Raw genomic sequence first — 22,050 nt, forward strand, 5'->3', positions numbered from 1 at the left:
GCTGTATGGGGGTTATTTCATGTATGTTCTATTTGCAGCAGCAGTATTTCTTACATGCTCACAGCAGCATGTTATGGATGTATTGGCAGTAGCAAGTCTCGATACTTGGTCTGCCACAGCAGCAGCAGCAGCGGAGCAGATCTATTCCACCAAGACCAAACACATTAACATTGTCATGTACATTACCATGCCAATCCCTCCGAGAGTTGTCGTGACAGAAATAATATAACGTTTAAATACGTTTTTTTTTTATGTTTTTGAAGTAGATTTCTGTGTTGTAAGCTCTAGACACAATAACATTTATACAATGAAATGGCATAGCAAAATTGAAATATATAAGCTGAAGAACATAAACGTACATTGTCAATAACCCCTTTAAACCTTAATGAATGTATTTATTGTTACTGTTGTCTTATTCAATCTGTATGTATAGAATGTGAGAGAACAGCATGCAGAAATCGATGGGGCTCGTGTGTTACTGGAGAGAAAGACAGAGAAGTTGTCTCAGTCAGACAGAGATCTAGTTCTGAGAGCCGAGGATCATGCTGATGACCTGCGGAGACATGCTGAAGAACTTCAGTAGTGAGTTTGAAATCAGAAATGACTAATGTTTCATCCATGGGTATCACGAAATGGCTGTTGCATCATTCCAGCACTCAGATAACAATTGCTATGGTCTTATTTCTTTTATTTAGTAATCTGAAAGGAAGTGATGCAAATGGACATGTACAGAAAGCCCTGAACGCCTTGAATGTGTATGACAATATTGTCAAAAACATAGATGATGCTAACATCACTGCCCTGACTGCTCTCAACATCTCCAGCAGTACTCATGACGTAAGCATACTTTGATATTACTATTTCTGAATGATTAACATTCATTTTCCATGGTATTTGCATGAAACTCCAATGTTCTTCAAAGAAGAGAATGGAATTATTGTATATCTACAAAAAGGCTCAATTTCTTTCAACAACATACATGTTTTATTGATTCCAAACTTTTGAATGGCAATGTATCTCTGTGCAAGGTGGTCAGTGTGGTTACTTTAAATGTATTCTGATATTTCTTTTAGGTTATTGATGTATTAAACTCTCAACTGAACCTCACACGCTCTCAGAGTAATGATATCTTCACAGAGGCCTCATCTTTGTACCTTCAGCAGAACGGTAAAGCAGAGAAAGTGTTTCTTTTCCTACTTGGATAAAACTGGCTGCACATTTCAATAGAATTGACAATAGTACATTTACATTTATTCATTTATTACTTGCATTTATCCAAAACATCTTACAAATGAGGAACATCACATACAATTTGTCATAAGAGCCACTAATATTTATAGCACACATTGACAAGTTAAAATATAAACAACATTTGTGGATTAGAAGTTATTTTAGAAGTTATTTTAATGCAGAATGTGTGTCGTATTTTGTTTTGCAGATGTTGAATCCACAGTCCTTGACAATAAGAAATACATTGAAGAGACCAATGAAATGATGGAAAGCTCTTCTGAAAAAATAGCTAAGATCATTAGTGACATCAGTGCAATTCATAAAGGCAAGAATAAATGGTCCCATGCCTGCTTATGTTGTACTACAGTCTTGACAACTTTGGTTCTGAATTTGGCAGTTCTGTTTTTATATGTTTACACTTGATATTTTTCCTCTTCTTTCACAAAGTCTTAGTATTCTAGTATTTTCACCAACTTAAACTGTTTTTAAGTCACTTATTTCTATCTTTTGCTGTAGTGTGTCAGTAGGAAATATCAGTTTATGTTTCCAAACATTCATTTCGCATTTAATTGTAATTATCCAATGAGATTTTTGTCTGACAACAGGCAGTGCTCCACACAGAGATCTGATCTGATCATCATCAGACTGTCTGGAATGACATGAAGAAACAGAACAAACTGAGACGGACTAAATCCAGAAGAACTGTGGAGAACAACGTCTCCAAGATGCTTCAAGAAACCTACCTGAAAAATTATGTGCAAGTGCCCCTAGGCCAAAAGCTGCTTTAAACACAAAGGATGCTCACACCAAATGTTGATTTAATTTAATTAATAAAAGTTAACTGATAAAAAAGTCTATTTTTGACAGCATCCCTCATTTTACAGCATTTTTACACAAGTGCCTAATACTTTTAACAGTACTGTAGCTTTGCAGTTAGGTTTCTTGAAGCATCTTGAAGACATTGTTCTCCACAGTTCCTCTGGACCTAGCCTGTCTCAGTTTCTTCTGTTTCTTCACTTCATTCTAGACAGACTGGAAATACTATTTTAACAAAATTGTTTCTTTAAAAAAAAATTCTTTGGGCAGCGTTTAGTGATGAATCTACAGAGATGGGAAGTTTTATTTGACTTTAGTCTGAACAAAACAGGGTTAAAAAGTTCATGAAGAGTTCCAGTCAAGGTTAGAGCTAGTACAGAGACTGCTCATGTCAGAGTTCCCAGTAACTTACTTGCCAGCAGATCAGTTGTGTTTCTGTGCTCGTATTGCATGGGCATTTTCAGATGTTTGCGTTATAATACATATTTGTGAATAAGTTTGTCTTTTTGTGTGTGTTGTTGTCTCAGATCGAACTCCGAAACGTCTGCAGCTCACTCAGGGAGTGGCTGAAGGCACTCTGAATTGCTCTGCTGAAGTGCTGCAGAAGGTGACACCCATCTTAAAGAGAGTGGAGGAGTGGAATAGCAACATGAAGAAAGAGGCGTACTCCGTTGCAGCTTTTGACCGCACTGTTCTGTCTGCCGGCGAGGCAGGTATGGTAGACCTGCTCACTTCCACTGAACTGAGTAGCAGTACCATTTAAATATCATTTAGGTAGCAACAGTAGCTTTTGAATGTTCTATATGTAGGAACTATAGACAAATTTACAGTGTTTGGACTACTACTCATTTTAACTATACTTAACACCAAGTAATGGCTAGTCTTTATAGCCAGCAACAGTTAGTTGTCTTTTAATTCAGAGTTAGTTTCTTAGCCAAAACTTGAATGTTGCATAGCCCCATAACTTAAAAACCATTTTACCCGCAATTCGGGTTTGCCATGTATATTGATGTTTATTCCAGTATAACTTTCTCATTCTTATGTTTTAATTCATATGGTATACTGAAGCATTTTGTGTGAGGAGTGCTATTTATATAGCACATGGATTTCTTCCTGTATCCACCTAATTTTAAAAAAGAAAATAGAAAGTGACGTGACATACAACCAAGTATGGTGACCCATACTCAGAATTCGTGCGCTGCATTTAACCCATCCAAAGTGCACACACGCAGCAGTGAAAACACACACACACAGTGAACACACACCTGGAGCAGTGGGCAGCTATTTATGCTGCGGTGCCCGGGGAGCAGTTGGGGGTTCGGTGCCTTGCTCAAGGGCACCTAAGTCATGGTATTGCCGGCCCGAGACTCGAACCCACAACCTTAGGGTTAGGACTCAAACTCTCTAACCATTAGGCCATGACTTCCCCTAATGAATTGTTAATGGACAAAGGCAGCAATTTGAAACAGATATATTGTGCATGCTGGCCTTTTTCCTTGTTGAATTTGCGCAGGATTATGAAGAGTGTTGCAAATGTTTTCTTACTCAGTTTGCATATGTTTATTTGTATGTTTTTAGTTCAAGACCTGTCAGAGATTGTGCCAGAGCTACTCAGTAAGCTGCGTGTGGTTGAAGAGAAAAAACCTGTGAATAATGTCTCCACAAACATCGTTAAAATCAGAGAACTCATTGCACAGGCCCGCAGTGTCGCAAAGAAGGTACATCATTACAAATGAACATGTTGTTGACTGATCCACATGTAAAACACAACACATTTAGTCAGTCACATTCAGAATCTCTTGTGAATAGTCTTGTGTCTTTGTCTTGTCTTGGAAAGGCTTAAAACATTTACATTTTTAAATGTTTTAGAAATAAAAAAGTGTGAGCGGTCACTGTTGCATGCTACATATTTAGCAAGTCTGTAAAACCTGAGACCAAGAGGTATAATTATTGGGACATAAGTGAAAAGAGTGAGAGGAATATTTATTTTGTATTTCAGTTGTAAACAAGTGTAAACTGCACATTATCGAGAACTTAACTTGAGCATGAAAACTTGACAATAACAGACTTGAATAGCTTGAATAACATGAGTAGGCTTGACAAAACTCACCAGCAGTGGGTTACACAAGAAGCTATGGAAATGTAAGGGCTATATTTACAGGACTATTGGAATCACATGACAAAAAAGAAATTCCTTTTGAGTTGGAGCAATTCAAGCTTGAAGATTCTCAATTTTGGCATTTTTACCAGTTCAATATTATACTACAACAAGAGTGCATACTGCCTGTAAATGTAAATTTTTCTATAATTGCAGGTGCAAGTGTCCATGAAATTTAATGGCCAGTCTTCTGTAGAAGTTCGTCCCCACTCCAACCTAGATGAGCTAAAGACAGTCACATCCATCAGTTTCTACATTAGAGTGGACCCAGACAAAGACCCCATAGAAGATCGCTTCCTACTCTACTTGGGAGACAAGCAAGTAAGCATTAGAGAGAGAGAAATGGGCCCGAAATGGGGAAGTGGATATATCATTCATTCAAACAATGGTTTAGGAATGATTATTGTGTGTTGCTGGAGACATAAGACAGTTTATCATATTTACATTGGCAGAGCAAAAATAAACAAAAGTAACGTGCAGTACCATGTCTAGAAATATTATTTACTTAATTTCTTGTTTATTTTACTGATGTATAAAAGAAAACATAGTTATTGCAGGTGTCTGCACTGCAGTGGTGAATGATTCTGTACACTCCAGTAAAGTATTCCAGACTGTTGTAATCTGCTGTATTTTCCACAATCTAGCATTTAGAAATTGGCAGCAAAATTAGAAATTTCCACTGTCATTTGATTTGCATAGTCCCTCTGGCTAAAGCAATGTAGACAGCATGTGGAATGACACTAGCAGCTGGGACAAATGACATTTAGTGAACTCCTTCCTTAATTAGGGTGTTTTCTCATTTCACTCAGTTGTTTCACTCAAGTTCTATTCCACCCCTCCTCCTTTGCAGTGTAAACCACAGGACATCTGCATCATAAGTGTGATGAATTTATAAAAAAAGGTTATAAATGTTCATGATTTATTTATTTATGCATTGTCCTGTTTAATGTCGATTCTACTTCTCTGTGTGTGTAGGGACGTAAGGACTACATGGGACTGGCCATAAAGAATGATAATCTGGTGTATGTGTATAATCTGGGAGGAGAGGTTGTGGAGATTCCTCTAGGTTCAAAGCCAGTCAGCTCCTGGCCTCCTGTCTTCAATCTTGTTAAAGTGGAGAGGTAGAGCAACTGCTTTCATTATATGATCATGCATAATGCTTTTCTTAAGAAACTGTTCACAAATTACAGTACAACAGCCAAATATGGGGGTCATTATAAATACAATTACAGTACAAATGTTTAGCACTGTTTCATTTAAAGTTTATTGAACCTGTCAAGAGTCATACTTGTTAGTTAATAAAGTTATCCATCCTAACATTTTGTGTGAATGTATAGCCCAAGGAAGGTGAATTTGTGTATGATGCTTTTACATCAAATGCATGTCAGATGTTTTGCCAAGGGAAGACCATGCATGCAGAAATCTGTATATAGTACTATAATCACTATAGTCTATAATCACTGGATTTACCCTACTTTCTGGCAGGTTGGGTCGGCATGGTAAACTGTTCCTGACAGTTCCAAGTCAAGACAGCACTGCAGAGCAGAAGTTTATCCAGAAAGGAGAGGCAGATGGGATAGACTCCTTGTTTGATCTTGATCCTAAAGACAATGTTTTTATCGTGGGAGGAGTGCCTCCTGATGTAAAGGTGCAAAAATCAAACTCCAAACTCCATAAAACAAACTCCAAACAAACTTCGTTTTGATCTGATTTTTTTTTTTTTTTTTTTTTTTTTTTTTTTTTAAATGAAGTCACCAGTTCTTTGTAAGATTTCTCTTGAAGTATATCAGGGTCTTAACATTTTATTTCGATAGTCCACTTCAGATATTCTTCTAAACTTTAAGTAACTTTGCAATTACATTTAAACTTTTCCCAATAACTTTAACTCTAACCCACTGTAAAAGTTTATGAATACTCTAATGAGAGTGGATTATCGAAACAAACTTTAACCCATTTAAAGGGTAATTCATTAATTTTTTTTGGTAACAAATTCATATGAATAAATGTCCATCATTTTTGTTCCAGCTTCCCCCAGCTTTGACTTTGGCTCCTTTTGTTGGTTGCATTGAATTAGAGGCTTTGAATAGTGATGTCATCAGTTTGTACAACTTTAAGCAACTTCACAAAATGGATGTTGTGGAATCGATGCCTTGTCCCAGGTAAAGAAACCCTTCCTTACGACCTTAAGTGTTAATAGTTTATCTATTGTAGCTCAATCAATATTCCCTTATTCCCTTTATGGATTTTGGTTTGACATTTAATGTTTTATTGATATATTTTAGTCTTTTTTATGTTTAAATAATGTTACATCAAAGCAAGATAGTTATGTTTGTGGTACTTGATTTGCAAGCAGAAAATTGCATGAATACAGTTTTAGGTCTCATTAGCCCAATAAGCATGTAAAACAATATTTTAGGTATGATAATATGTGTTGCACAACTCTAAAAAGGTCCATCCATGTAGCTCCATTACTGTGCTTGATATCCTGAAAGCAGTATATAGCTATTATTGTATGGCTTCATGCATTCACATTTTCTTACTTTTAAATGTTAAGATTTTTTTCAGATGTTTCTCACAAACGGTGTCTTTTGAGCTGGAATGACATCAAAGTTTATACTTTAAGGCAATTTGTGCTGTATATGGTCTGTTTATACATTGTGATCTCTGTGTTTTCCAGGCATAAGTTGGCTTTCTCTCAGAGTCGTGTGACAAGTTATTTGTTTGATGGCAGCGGCTATGCTTTAGTCAACAACTTTGAGAGAAGAGGCAAACTGGGCATTGTCACTCGGTTTGATATCGAAGTTCGAACTGTTGCCAACAATGGCATTCTATTCCTCATGGTTAATGAGGTAAATATGGTTTCATTGTAAATTATTTTGATTCTTGGGCTCTGGGATAAAAATACAAAAGTGTAAAAAATAAAATAAACACTTAGAAACACTTAGAAGGTTTTACAAAAAAAAAAAAAAAAAAAAAATCCTTTATTGGACGTAACAAGCAAAACTAATATAATAATTCCACATTCCAACTTTTTCATGAATAAACTTTAGAAATCAAAAAACTTGAAAAAAAGAGAAAAGCATACCTTACCCTCACTAATATTTGCACCCATTGTAAATATGACCAAAATGGACTGTGAAAAAAAAAATTTTTTTTTTTTTTTGCTGTTCTCCTCTTCATTCACAATCTTCAAAAAATATATACTACATTTTTGAGGCATTACTCACTGAAACACCTGACCCCACTTTGCCACTACAGTATATAAAGTGAATGATTTTTTTCTGTTCATATATTGTATTGTTGAATTTATGCCACAGGCAAATTTTTTCGTGCTGGAGCTGAAAAATGGGTTTCTCCGTCTGATGTATGACTTTGGTTTCACTAATGGTCCTGTCATCATGGAGAGTAACTTAGCCAAACTCCAGATCAACGATGCTCGATATCATGAGGTAATGCTGTCTTGACACCACTTCCAGGGCATTCATCAAGTCAGATCTTTTAACATAATATGGCCACACACTTAGCACTTAACACCCTATTATTGCTATTTTTCTTTCTCAGGTGTCAGTAATCTATCATCACTCTAAGAAGATCATTCTGTTAGTGGACAAAAGCCATATTAAGTCCATGGAAAATGAAAAGAAACCCTTACCATTCTCTGATGTCTATATTGGAGGAGCTCCTTCTAGTATTCTGCTTTCTAGGTGAGAACCATTGTTGCATATTGATCCTCAAATCAACAATACTCATTTCTTACACTCAACCTAGCCATATGAATGAGCTGTATCTAATGTCTAACAGGCCAGAGCTGTCATCCCTTGTGGGTCTGAAGGGTTGTGTAAAGGGCTTCCAGTTCCAGAAAAATCTCTTCAATCTCCTGGAGGAGCAAGGAACCATTGGCATCAGCAGTGGCTGTCCTGAGGAATCGTTTGTATGTAGCACACCTTCCTATAGTCATAGGCTGTATCTGAAATCGCATACTTGTAGGTCATTTTTTGAATAAGTATTACTTTGCGACTTCTAAATGGTATTTTCTATATAGTATGTATGAGTGCAATATGAATGTAATCCAGGCATACCTTTGCCATGTTGTTATTGTCATGTGACCTACTAGCACCAGTTGCAGTAACATTGCTGGATTTGTGCTGTTTTGCCTGATGCCGTGAATGAGACCACATCATTTTGATACTTGAATTTTGTTACTCCAGCCATGGATAAAAAGTGAATTAGTTTAAATGATCACAGGCTCACAAATGTACACAAAAATTCAATTTCCGTCAGTGCTGTATTTAACTAATCCAACAATTACTATTATGGGTATAATTATGTCTGTGTAATGTAGCCATGTTTTAAATAATTTTTTTAAAAATATATATAAAAATTTATGATGTTTTAAAAGGACTGTTGTTGTCTTCTACATTCAGATGTCCCGTAAGGTGTATTTCACGGGTGATGGCTATCTAGGCTCTACAGCTAAAATCTCACCATTCCAGTCTTTTGAGGGAGGACTAAACTTCAGAACATTACAGTCCAATGGACTTCTATTCTACCACAGAAATGGGGTACAGTCTTTTTTATTATCTTCTTAGTTTTACCATGTTTTACCCAGTCAAGCCTTGTTCTTTCTCTGACCTAAAAGAAAGTGAAGCCATCCCTAAACCAACCAACAAATAAAGGAGATTTTGGTTCAAATAAAGGTTTTGTCACTTATGTCATTTGAAACATGAAGTTACCTGTTTCATACCTGTTTCAGTGGTTGCATCACATAGAGTACAATGCTTTCCCCCCATATGAACCTGCCAGGTACCTGCTAGAGTAGAAACTGTGCTTGCTACTGTATATGATGAAAGGGGTTTGGCTGAATGTAAGTTTGATGCAGAGGGTAATTTTTTTTCCCCATGATGTTTTAGATCAAGCCAGTCTTTTTCTGTTCTAGCTTGATGAGTTTTCTCTTTCACTGGAGAATGGTGCTGTGGTGCTCCAGTCCAAAGGAACCAGAGTCAGATCACAAAAGAAGAATTATAATGATGGACGATCTCATTTCTTAGTTGCCTCAGTCACCAATCAGAAGTGAGTTGCTGACTTTCTTCAACAATTTGCACACTTACTGACATATTGTGTCAAACACTTTTTAACAGCGTCAGCATTTGTGGAAGTACTGGGAATGGGACGACCTTTCCAACTTACGAAAACAATATTTGTGTTGAATTTGAAATTACAATTGTGTTGTATTTATTTAGCTCCTTCTGTTCTTTCTAGTCGTGTAGAGACTAGTTTGTGCAGAGCACTCTTTGGGATTACACGGTCGCAAGCATTTTTATGGTTTTGACTACCAATATGTTTTTTTTTACAGTGGTCTTTTTGAAATGGCTTATTCCAGTAATGAAATCCATTTCCCTGCTATGACACTTGATGTCAGACTCTGTTCCATGTTTTGTGTGTGTTCTGCTTCCTATGTTTACTTATGCCCTTGGTCCTCTTTTGGTCCTCTTTTGTTCCCATTATGTTCCTGAATTAGTTATTCATTTGTTCCTGGCTGTGTTTAGTTAATTATCCTCGCTCCCCTGTGTTCTTAAAGGGTTAGTTCACCCAAAAATGAAAATTAGGCTGCATTTTACTAACCCCCGAGGCATCCTAGATGTATATGACTTTATTCTTTCAGACGAATCCAGTCGGAGTTATATTAAAAATTGTCTTTGATCTTTCAAGCACTACCATTGCAGTCAGTGGGTGTTGCACTGCTTCAGTCCAAAAGGTGTGAAATAAAAAGCGCCCTTCCATAAAAAAAAAGTTTCTCATACGATTTTGTGTGGTGAACAAAGGCCTCCTGTAGTGAATCGATGCGTTTATTAGTCTTTTACATAAACAAAAACATCATAACATTCATTCAGTATAAAATGCAAAAAACAACAAAAACAGACATAAAAATCAATTTACATATTCCAATTAGAGAATACGATTTGCCTTTTTATAGGCTTTTTAGTGATTTATGGAGCTTCTCCAAACTTAATGAGGCCTCCAAAGATTCTTTATTGATCTGAGAGATCTGATGTCATTGTAATTTAGCTAAATACTGTTTACAAACTGATTCCCCAGAATCTGTTTCAGCTTTATAGAAATGTATATAAAAATCTTTGAATATGTCGTTGATCATAGTAGAGTTCGTGGTGACCTGACCATCTGATGATTTTATTGCGCTGATATATGCTTTGGACTCACATTCCCTCAGCCTAAGAGCCAGTAAGTGGCTAGGTCTCTCCGATTCAAAATAATATTTTTGCCTAGCCCTACGGTATGTAAGATAAGACTCTGTTCCATATTTTGGGTTTGTGTTCTGCTTCCTATGTTTCCTTATGCCCTTATTTGGTCCTTCCTGTTCCCATTATGTTCCCGAATTAGTTCTTCATTTGTACCCAGCTGTGTTTAGTTAATTATCCTCGTTCCCCTGTGTTCTTAAGTTTGTCAGTTCAGTCTGTTGCTGTCAGATCTTAAACGTCGATGTTGTGCTACATGTTGTGTTCCTGCCTGCCCCGTGTCTCCCCTTCTGAAGTTCATTAAATTCTCCTTGTTGATGTACTCCACGTCTCCTCGTTCCTCGCTCCGCGCTCCTCCTGTAGGCAACTGTGAAACTTGATGTATATTTCTTTTATCTTTTTTTTTTTTTGCAAAGATTTGTAAAGTTATCACAATTCTGCTTTATTTTTTCTTTGTTATATTATGTGGTATGAAGTATAAAGTTTTTAACATAACTGTAAGCGGCAACAACCATTCAGTATACCAGTGTTCATGTCTTTGTCAGTGTTCAGCCTCAGCAGGGAAATCTCCAACATACTGTTATATGAATGCTATTAATGGTCTTTGTCTTTCTATATTTTAGTTAGTACAGTTTGAATACCATGCAAGTGTTAATTCTCATATTTTTGTGGACAGTAGTTTTAATTAAAATTATTTATTTTTATGATGCATCTCATCATCACTATTGTTGGTCATTTTGTTGATCTCATATCAACATTCCACACTTCCCTCATGAATACTTGTATTAGATGAAGTTCTGAATCTTTTGAATTGTCCTTATATGTATACACTTGTTACATCAACCATTTTTTATTCATGATCTCTAGGTATGAACTTGTCATTGATGACAAAGACAAGCAGGATAAGAAGAAGCCGTCTTCCTCATCTCAGCCAGATAATGTTCCAAAGACTTTCTACTATGGAGGCTCTCCTACGAGTTCCATACAGAATTTTACTGGGTGCATCAGCTACGCATATCTTAGCAGGTAACAAATACAACCTACACTCAGCAAAGCCCTTTACGAACAAGACTACACTGAACAAACAATTAATTGATCTAATCCTAATTCTGATAGCAACAACTGTGATTGTGTGATAGTTTTTGTTTTTTTTGACCTTCACTGAACACCATAACTAGGTTTCTTGTAGAGCTCTCTGCACCTTCATCATGAATTTAGATCTTTTTTCTGCTGTGGCTGGTTTTTGAGTATTGATGGTCAAAAAAAGCACAGCCTTAATGTTGTCTAAGTCCACCCAAAAATTAAAATTTGCTGAAAATGTACTCACCCACAGGCCATGTAGATGTGTTTGTTTCTTCATATGAACAGATTTGTAAACATTTAGCATTATTTCACTAGCTCACCAGTGGATCATCTGCAGTGAATGGGTGCTGTCAGAATATGTCCAAACAGCTGATAAAAACATCACAATAATCCACACCACTCCAGCCCGTCCATTTTTTGTTTTGTGAAGCGAAAAGCTGCATGTTTTATGAAACAAATCCATCAAGGCATCTAATTTTAAATCATTGATTTTAGCCAAAATACAAGTTCATAATCCAAAATAATGCTTTCTCCAGTTAAAAAGTACATCCCTTGTTGTCTTCTCTCATCAAAATCCAGGTATGTATTTTCTGATTCGGATTTCACTGGTGAAAGCAATATTAAGGATAGAGGACTAGTTTAAACTAGCAATAGTTTAAATTTAAAAACATCTTAATGATGAACTTATTTATTAGAAACACAGCTTTTTGCTTCACAAGACTTGGATGGACTAGAGTGGTGTGGATTACTTGTGGATCATTGGCTACGTTTACATGCACACTTTTTGGTTCAGTCGGACTGAATTCATTACGATTGATGAATCTGATTGTAGTGTTTACATGAATGCTAAATAAAGTGATCAGGTTGATGTGCGCGTTTATGTCACAAGCTTCAAATCGGAATAGATTTTTTTTTGACATGCGCACACTGCACAAAAAGTGAAAGTGAAAAGTGAAAGTGACATATAGATAATATCGAGTTCCTCACTGTTTGCACATAATAACCACTCTCCTCCACGGTTTATTTATTTTTAACAGCAGAATTAATATTTACCAGTTTATGGATAAATATACATATAAACCGCTGTGCTGTGCTGCTCATATTTATCATGCCAAAAAAAAAGCCCCTCCCCGTGCCCAAAACGGATTGCCTGTGGATGAGTATCCAAAACAATGTTGTCCTGCTCCACTTCACAGTTGCCGAGTGAAAGGAGAGTTTAATAATGACAGTACACGCATTTATACAACACTTTATTCAAAAGGAAGAGCCGCTCGTTCTGTGCATCATACGTTATTTCTGCGTCATTGCACATGCGCAGTTCTTTCAGTTTCGTGGTTCAATCTGATTATGCACGCTCAATCGTATTAGAAGAGGAATAAACCACCCCCTTCAATCCAATCGAAATTTCATTCAGATCAAGCACAATCGGATCAATTAAGGTATTTATATGTACGTTTTTCAATCCGATTGAGTTGTCAATCTGATTACAAACGGATTATTTGGGTGCATGTAAACGTAGCCATTGTAAGCTGTTTGGACACATTCCTATGGCACCCATTCACTGCAGAGAATCTATTGGGGAGCAAGTGATTCTGATGCAGAAACAAACTCATCTGCTCATCTTAAATGGCCTAAGGGTGAGTACATTTTAGGCAAATTTTTATTTTTGGGCAAACTGTTGCTTTAAAACAGCACTTAACACATATTAACAGTAACAAACAGCACTCAGTGTACACTAATGACCTTGGTCATGTGTCATTCCAAAGTGTTATATTCTATAGTGACTTCAGACTTATTTGTGCAAGTGTGATGTGATGTGTGTGATGCAGGCAGGATAGAGATATAGAGCCAGAAGACTTCCAACATTACAGTGAGAATGTGCAGGTGTCGCTCCAGGACTGCCCACTAGAGAGACCACCTGCTGCTCTGCACATTAAAGACAGCAGAGACTCATCTAGAAGAAGTCCAGGACACTCCCGAAAGGTGCAACATAACGGCACACACAGATGCTCAAATACACTGTGTAATTACACTGTTATACACTTAAGCGTACTGTTGTTTCTCAGGTGGGCAGGGATGTGTCTAGCCTGCCACATGGCTTGAAGAACAATCCTTTGGATGTTCCAGAGACAGAGGCTGCTTCCTCTTACCTGTCCTCTCGCCCCCGAGTGACCCGCCATGCCCACCACTATGGTGGTTTTGCCCACAGCCGACATGAGTACACAGGAATTGCCGGTGTTGTCAGAGATGAGTGAGTATTGTTGGGTGACTGAAGAAGGATGACTGAAATGGGATTAACTCTAATTATGAGAATTTCACCAAAATTTAGTATTTCCAACAGGCTCCTTGGCAGGGGCGTGTCTAGAGCATTTTAAATGGGGTGGCCAGTCTGGGGCACTGGCTCAAAAGAGGGTGGCCGGGGGGGGGTTATGGTTTGCGGCACGATGTATGTTAAAGTACATCGTGTATACACTCACTAAACAAAGAGTGACAGCTTTTCAGTGGTAATGAGCACTCTTTGCAAGCTTTCTAGTCCATCTTTCTATGATCCATTTAAAATGTAGAACTTTGTTTTTCAGCCACACACACGTTGCAAAGTTTCGGGAATGACATCTGCATATTTATGTGGGATTCACTCTCGAAGTAGCAGTGATGACACAATGATGACCAAAGCAATAGACGGGAGAAATATGTGAAAATGGGGCATTAAGACTAAGAGCACACCCTCACTAATTTTAGAAGCACCCTCAGTGATCATTTCTGGAACCTGGTTAATGCACTTTTATTGCAAAACTATATACAAAAACAACAAAATGCAAATGCACTTAATAAAACAATTGAATAAATGCATATTTATAAGTTAAGCACTTAACTAAAATAAGTAGGCTATTAATAAAATAAATAACCTAGAGAAGGCTGACTATAATCAGCTTGCTTCCATTTAATGAGATAAGCCTACTCCTCCATCTGAATTAGAAAAAAAAGCGCTTCTAGTCTTCAGTGATGCAAGAACGTTTGAGCATACACGTACTCTCTGAGCAAAAGCAGAGCCAATTCATAAAAGAACAATGTATATTTAAAAGCACACTTCCAGTTTTGTGTGAGTGAAGGAAATCCACTTGCGAGTGGAGATTCGTGCTCGCGCATTACATGGATCACGTAACATTATGCGCTCTCGATATCTGTCAAATATCACACTATAGAAACCGCCTAAAATATAGTATTAAGAGGAGAAGAAAGCGGCCCTAGGCAGCTACACATGCCAGGATCCGCCACTGCCAGATGCGGTTAGAAATTTACTAAAAACAAGTCTATCGCAAGACATCTGGTGGGGGGGGGCACCTGGGGTAGACACGTAGACACGCCTCTGCTCCTTGGTGACATTTCTTGTTTGATATTTCATGACATTTTTCAAATATCCACTGGCTCAAAAATTTTTGGTTTAATCTGAAACAGATTCACAACATTTTATTATGTTAGCTGTTCAGTGAGTGACACTACAAAGATAAAGGTAGAGTAGGCGATTTCGGAGAGGCTAGCAGTAGCAAGATCCCACCCTTCCTGCAAACCACTCTCCAAAGCCACGGCTCCAAAGACCAGAGGGTATCCAGCAACACGACGAGGCTTGAGATCAGGAGATTGACTTGGCCATTGCAGAATAATCCAGCTTTTTTACCTTCAAAAACTCCTGGGTTGTTTTTGCTGTATGGTTTGGGTCATTGTCCATTTGTACAATGAATTGCCATCCAAACAGCTTTGCTCCATTTGGCTGAATCTGGGCAGACAGTGTATCCCTATACACTTTAGAATTCTTCCAGCTGCCTCTGTCCGCTGTCACAACATCACTAAACATCAGTAACCCAGTGCCACTGGAAGTCATGCATGCTCATGCCATCACATTGCTCCACCTTGTTTCACAGATTATGCTGTATGCTTTGGATCATGAGCTGTTCCAAGGCTTCTCCATACTTTTCTTCCTCCCGTCATTCTGGTACAGGTTGATCTTAATTACAGCTGTCCAAAGAATGGACTGGCTTTTTTTTTTAATTTTTTGGCAAAGTTCAATCAGGGTTTGTTTGCACCTTGTGGTGAACCCTCTGTATTTGCTCTGGTGAAGTCTTCTCTTGATTGTAGATTTCGACAGTGACACACCTACCTCCGGGAGAGTGTTCTTCACTTGACTGGATGTTTTTCTTTATCATGGAGAGGATCCTCTGATCATCCACTACTGTTGTCCTCTAAGGATGTCCAGGCCTTTTTATGTTGCTGATCTCACCAGTCCGTTCTTTTTTTCTCCGAATGTACCAAACTGTTGATTTGGCCACTTCTAATGTTCCTGCTATATCCCTGATGGATTTGTTTTGATTTTTGAAGCCTAACAATTGTCTGTTTCACTTGAATGAAGAGATCCTTTGACTGCATGATGTGAGTTCACAACAGCTTCCAAATGCAAATGCCACACTTAGAATCAACTCCAGACCTTTTACCTGCTTAATTGATGTAGAAATAATGACGGAATAGCCCACATTTGTCCATGGAATGGCTTTTGAGTACTGTCCAATTGCTTATGGTCTCTTGAAAAAGGGGGAGGTACATTTTAAAGAGCTTTAATTCTTTAACCTTTCCTCCACTTTTGATGAGAATACCCTTAAATTAAAGCTCAGAGTGTGCACTTCACGCTCATATTCATTATATAACCGTAACTTGAATATGTTTTGGTCAACAGCTAAAATAATTAAAAATTGTGCCTGTGTCCAAATATATATGGACCTAACTGTATGTTGACAGGCAGGAGAGCCTATCGTAGCTCTCGGGCTGAGGAATCTGACTAGACAAACATTTTATGGCCCTGCACTTCCACGAATGACATGTATACATTTAGATAACTTAACTTAGTGATTGTTATCAGGATGTGAAGAGAATTTCAACCAGCTGTAACGAAGAGTCAGAGATGTTCGGATCCATGTGCAGTACTTTATTTACAGAGTAGTCAAACAGGCAATGATCAGATAACAGCGTCAGGTATGCAGGGGACATCCAAAATCAGAAACAGTACCAGGCAAAGGTCAGGGCAGGTGGCAGAGAATCAAAATCGGTATACACAATCCAAAGTCAAACACGGAAGGAACAAACACAGGGAAAACGCTCGGAAATGCCAGACAGAACTGAACAAGACTTGTGATTGAGAGTCCAAACACAGTTTATATAGGGGAGTGGTAATGGGGAAAACCTGGTGGTTATTAGCCGTAAGCACAGGATTATGGGAAACGGAGTTGGGAATGGAAATACAAGATGCCAGAGTCCTCAGTGGAGTGCCCTTTATAGGAGTTAATGGGCTGATGATCGTGACACCAGCATAACAAAAATATTTTTGAACCAAATCACCTACCCTGCCTTTACTGCTCTATTGCATTGTAAAATAAGATATTACAATTTTTGCTAAACCCTAACCTAAACTTAACGGATAATGTTAACAAACACCAACATGGGGTAAAAAAACGCATTTGCTGAAGATTGTTTTTTACAAGTGTTTGTGCTCATTTTTTGTAACCTATTTTTTATTGGACTCAAGCTTGAGTGCTCCACAACACAAGTGCAGTGCTGTACTAGGTGAGCTACCGAGCAAGTTTGCTATAGCAGAAAATCCATAAATATAGACCTGGTTATGTGATGCAAACATCAAAATGTATTAGCTTACAAATCACACACTAAACACTAAAATAAACTTTTTTTGAGGTTAATAGTACAGTTCTTTAAGTTGTCATTGTTTTAAAGCAGTGAATTGTATGTATAAGAATCTTTTTTTGAAGTTTCGCAGGTAGTGGAACTTTTCCCAAAGTATTTCACTGCAATACCTTGCTTATTTACTCACTACACACCATCCTGCTTAATCAGAAGGGACATGTGCCGAGTATATAAACAAAGTCATTGTCATTCTTTACCAAGGCCATAACGAGGATCTGAGGGCATGTAAGGGTTAACCCAGAGTTACAACCAGTCACAATGTAGAAAAAATATGCATATGCTGTATAGTTACATATATGCTACATAGTCAATATAGCCCTGACAGAGAAGAATGTGACTGTAATGATATGGGACTGCATGACTTCAAAAATACTGAGGAAATTATATTTATAAATGCCACCACAAATGCCTGTGGATATATCAAAAACAAAACCTGGCCAAGTATACCACCTGACTTGAATCCAACAGAATACCCTTTTTTATTTTTAAAGAACAAAATGATTAAATGTGTGTAAATAAATAACAGTGTTCTCTGTTTTTCCATCTTTTTTAGATCCCACTTTTCTTTATCATTGAAAACTCAATCAGCATTCGGACTCATCTTCTACCTGGCTGACGAGTCTGAAGAGAACTTCATGGCTCTGTTCCTCACTCATGGAAGGCTGGTATTCACATTCAGCTCGGCCCAGAACCAAGTCAGAATCAGATCCAAGGAGAAATACAGCGATGGACAGTGGCATGATGTAAATCTGATTTCAGTTTGTCCTTGCAAATACATAACACTCCCCAAACTGGCTAGTTATACTGACTGCAGAAAATATTGTGAATTTAATTTAATTTAATTTAATTTAATTTAATTTAATTTAATTTAATTTAATTTAATTTAATTTAATTTAATTTAATTTAATTTAATTTAATTTAATTTTTGTGTATGTTAAAAAGATATCATAATAAACATTAAGGTCTTTATTTATATTAGGAACATTAAATTAGACATTGAATAACAAAATTATGTTATATTTCATTTAGCTTTACAGTGTAAATACAAAAAAATTATACTGACCTACATGAAGTAACAGTTTGGCTTATGTCTAAAGAAAATATATTAAGTGTATGATCTTTATAATAAATAATCCTTTTTATTTCATATGAATGTTTCTATCTTTGGGGGAAAAATGTATTTGAATCGGATTAAAATTTAAATATAATTTGTAAAATACTAATAATGTTGGTTGTAACAAATTATTTTGGATACTTTTTTTGTGTATTTGTTTTTAGTGCTGATAATGATTGTTTCCAAGCATATAGAGTTCTACAGAGGCCAAATTACTCCCCTTTAGATTGACATCCCACTAGAATTTTTAAGCTTCATTTACATTACATAGAATTGAGAACACAACCTTCGAATGCTGAGATGTTCAGTTCAGTTGTTTGATTTGTGAGTCTTTCAAGTAACAGAATCCTCTTCCCAAATAAGCAGTAATTATTGAACAGTTTGCCTATTACAGGAGTGGTTATGGTTTGTGATCTCTCTCTCGCTCGCTCGCTCTCTCTCTCTCTCTCTCTCTCTCTCTCTGTAGATAATCTTTATCAGAAGTGGAAATATTGGCAGACTGATAATTGACGGGCTTACGGTACTAGAAGACAGAGCTCCAGGCGGAAACATATCACTGCTTGTCCAAGATCCTCTCTTTGTAGGCGGGGTGCCGCCTGATCAGGCCAAGAAAAACATTCAGGTATTGTTACCCCTCACTTACTGCCCTATTCCGTCAGGTGCTGCAAATCATCCAAATCTATCTGAAAATTAATAATCCATGTAATTACCTTCACAAAATTAACTGAAACTGAGTACAGTCCAGAGATGACCGGTGAACCAAGTAAACAAGTGCAGTAGTGCACTAAATATATTGGAATTAATAGAATCCTGTCACTGTAAATATCCTGTTGTCACAGTTTAAAATAGTATTCACATTAATTAGGCACAATTTTTCACGAAAGCTTTCAGAGACATGGTAACAGGCAGAAATGTTCCCTGCTGATATATTTTATTGTCTGTGTGGAGTAGCTACTTGTCATCATCTGCAGATACAGCACTTCTTTTTCATAAGGGTAGGTAAATCTTGAGCAAAGTATAATGTTTTAAAATGATGGTTTTAGTTAACAAACCCGAGATTAAGTCACATTTTACCAGGTTTCTGCACATCTCAGATAAGTGTTTTATTATACCATGTCACGTTTTAGTCACAAGATTAGCCAACTTAAAAGATCAATATTTTGACAGTGTCTCCTACAGTGTCATAGTGTCACACTCACTCTGGGAAGGAACGAGGATACAAGGCGTAAACGAACACAATAATCTTTTTAATCCAACATCCAAGGAAATACACGAGGCAGACAGGAGCACAGAAAAAACCACAGTAAAAATACAATATAGGACAAAGACAGACAGCACAGACTAGAACTTAAATGCAAGGGATAGTAAACCAACACAGGTGAACTGAATGACTAATTAAACTAAACAAGTGCAGGAAAAAGACCATATAAGGAACATCAGGAACAATGACAGGGGCAAAACACTACTAAACCGGTCCATAATCCTGACACATCATCCCCCTCCCAGAAGGTGTGTCCTCGCACTGTAGAACATTGGGGGGGGGGGTAGGTGGGAACTAAGGAGGAGGTTCTGGAGGAGGACGGACACCCGGGAGGGAGCTGGCAGACAGAATTCAGGGAGGAGATGATGGAAGGAAGAGCCAGGGAGCAGGAATGGCCGCCGACTCCAGGGGGCCGAACATTGGTGATGGAGCAGGTGGAGGGGGAGCCCGAGGCAGAGAGCTGATGAGCCAGGGCGATGGGGAGGATCCGGAGGTCCTATGCGAAGCCAATGGTGCTGGTGACCGAGGCGAAGATGTGATCTGGGAGGCTGCGGTGGAGCCGGAGCGAAAGAGGACTGGGGTGGAGCCGAGGGGATGAAGGAGCCTGAAGGAGCCAGAGGGATGGAGGGAAGAGACAAAGCCAGAGGAGTGGAGTCCCGAGGCGCAGGATGGTTGACGCCAGACCAAGGCGGAGCTTGTGGACTGCCGGGCCACGGTGGAGAGGAGGGAGCTAGGAGCCATCGGCTCAATGGGTCAACTGTCAGAGGCGGAGTCCAGGCCTTGGAGACTCGAGGCGATGCTGGAGGATGGCAGTCTCGTGGAGCTCGCACCGCATAGATGGTGGGCTGAGGGCGAGCAGAGGGGCACTCTAGAAGCGGGCACTTGAGGGAGCTCTGAACGGGATTCAGGGACTGGAGTCCTCTCCTCTTCGTTTTGGCACTTATGCCACGCCATACTCCGCTGACCCTCAGCCGCGGTGCAGGGGGCAGAGCTCCTCTCCATGCTTACACCATCCGTTGCTTTCTTCCTCGTGGCAGGCGTTGTTGCCGGCTCACACACCTTGACTGACGTCACGGCCTCCGGCTCTGCGGCGATCCTCAGCACTGTCGATCTTTGCAGCGATTGCTCGTCGGTCGCGGCTGGCTCTGGCTCTCCATCAGCGGTGGGCTCGGGCATGCGTTCTGCGCATCGGGGAGATGGTGGGCTGGGCTCTGGGTCGGGAATAGCACTGGCGATAAACTACTGGGAACTGGTTGGAAATGGAGAACCATTTCTCGCTAGTGTCCACTCCATGAAGGATGGCGAATTCCACTCGAGGACCATCTACGGATGACGGCGCTCTGCATGTTGTCTGGATAGGTGGTGAGATGGGCAGTTGCCAGAAACGGTCTGGTATGACCCTTGAGTGATTTATTCCCCTGCTCCAGCAGGAGGAGGATGTATTCAGGGTGAAGGAGGGGATCCATTGGGGCGCACAACAGAAACAAAAACACTGAGAGAAAAATGGAAACAAAACGGAGGGGAAACACGCAATAAACTGTATTTTTTTGGTCCGAGATTCTATCACGCTCACTCTGGGAAGGAATGAGGAACGAGGAGACAAGGCTTAAACAAACACAATAGTCTTTTTAATACAACATCCAAGGAAATACACGAGGCAGACAGGAGCACAGGTAACACCAGGTTGATGTACAATCTCGGACAAAGACAGACAGCACAGACTCGAACTTAAATGCAAGGGATAATAAACAAACAAAGGTGAACTGAATGACTAATGAAACTAAACGAGGTAAGGAAAAAGACCATATAATGAAAACCCGGGGACAATGACGGGGCAAAACACTACTAAACCAGTCCATAATCCTGACACATAGCACATAACACTTTCTTTTCTTCTCACATCATAAAAAAGCTATATTTTAATAACATATCCTTTTATTTATTTTAGTCTTATATGCTTAGTGTTGGGTCCTGATCAACATGTTTGAGTTTATTTTGTGATGTTAACTGACTGTTAATAAAAAGTATATGTTTCTGAAGTTCTCATTCTTCTCATACTTCTGTAGAAGATGTCTGTGTCTGGCTTCTCTGGCTGTGTGCGGAGTCTCCAGCTAAATGGCCGCTGGCTCACCACCTCCTCCCACAACATTTTTGTCACAACACCCTATTATGACCCCCCCTAACAACCAACAAAATACACCAATGAGGAGAGAATATATGTTGCTGCTGGGTAACATACAATGCATCACTACTACTGTCTCTCAAATTCACTTAATTAAATGTTTTAGTGTTGAGAAAGAGGAGACGGTATTTCCACCATGGCTCACTGAACCCACTGGGTATGTCAGCATGAATTTATTTACATTCTTGATTTATTCCTCAGTGACAT

General features: G+C 38.6%; 1 protein-coding gene across 1 annotated transcript in view; it reads left to right on the forward strand.

The window, feature by feature from the left end:
• Positions 1-21,844, forward strand: part of LOC109067764 (laminin subunit alpha-4-like) — a 46,953-nt gene extending 25,109 nt beyond the window's left edge. The window contains exons 15-36 of the mRNA XM_042747449.1: positions 434-582; positions 696-837; positions 1,074-1,167; positions 1,439-1,555; positions 2,574-2,759; positions 3,625-3,764; positions 4,361-4,525; positions 5,180-5,325; positions 5,690-5,852; positions 6,230-6,363; positions 6,882-7,053; positions 7,522-7,653; positions 7,766-7,908; positions 8,006-8,135; positions 8,629-8,766; positions 9,141-9,274; positions 11,326-11,484; positions 13,371-13,524; positions 13,608-13,792; positions 17,840-18,029; positions 18,867-19,022; positions 21,728-21,844. Of these exons, the coding sequence (XP_042603383.1) occupies positions 434-582; positions 696-837; positions 1,074-1,167; positions 1,439-1,555; positions 2,574-2,759; positions 3,625-3,764; positions 4,361-4,525; positions 5,180-5,325; positions 5,690-5,852; positions 6,230-6,363; positions 6,882-7,053; positions 7,522-7,653; positions 7,766-7,908; positions 8,006-8,135; positions 8,629-8,766; positions 9,141-9,274; positions 11,326-11,484; positions 13,371-13,524; positions 13,608-13,792; positions 17,840-18,029; positions 18,867-19,022; positions 21,728-21,844 (3,246 nt within the window). The remainder of the gene's footprint in view (positions 1-433; positions 583-695; positions 838-1,073; positions 1,168-1,438; positions 1,556-2,573; positions 2,760-3,624; positions 3,765-4,360; positions 4,526-5,179; positions 5,326-5,689; positions 5,853-6,229; positions 6,364-6,881; positions 7,054-7,521; positions 7,654-7,765; positions 7,909-8,005; positions 8,136-8,628; positions 8,767-9,140; positions 9,275-11,325; positions 11,485-13,370; positions 13,525-13,607; positions 13,793-17,839; positions 18,030-18,866; positions 19,023-21,727) is intronic.
• The last annotated feature ends 206 nt before the right edge of the window (positions 21,845-22,050 follow it).

Source organism: Cyprinus carpio, chromosome B20 (genome assembly GCF_018340385.1).
Source record: "Cyprinus carpio isolate SPL01 chromosome B20, ASM1834038v1, whole genome shotgun sequence".
In the NCBI taxonomy this organism is placed as follows: domain Eukaryota; kingdom Metazoa; phylum Chordata; class Actinopteri; order Cypriniformes; family Cyprinidae; genus Cyprinus; species Cyprinus carpio.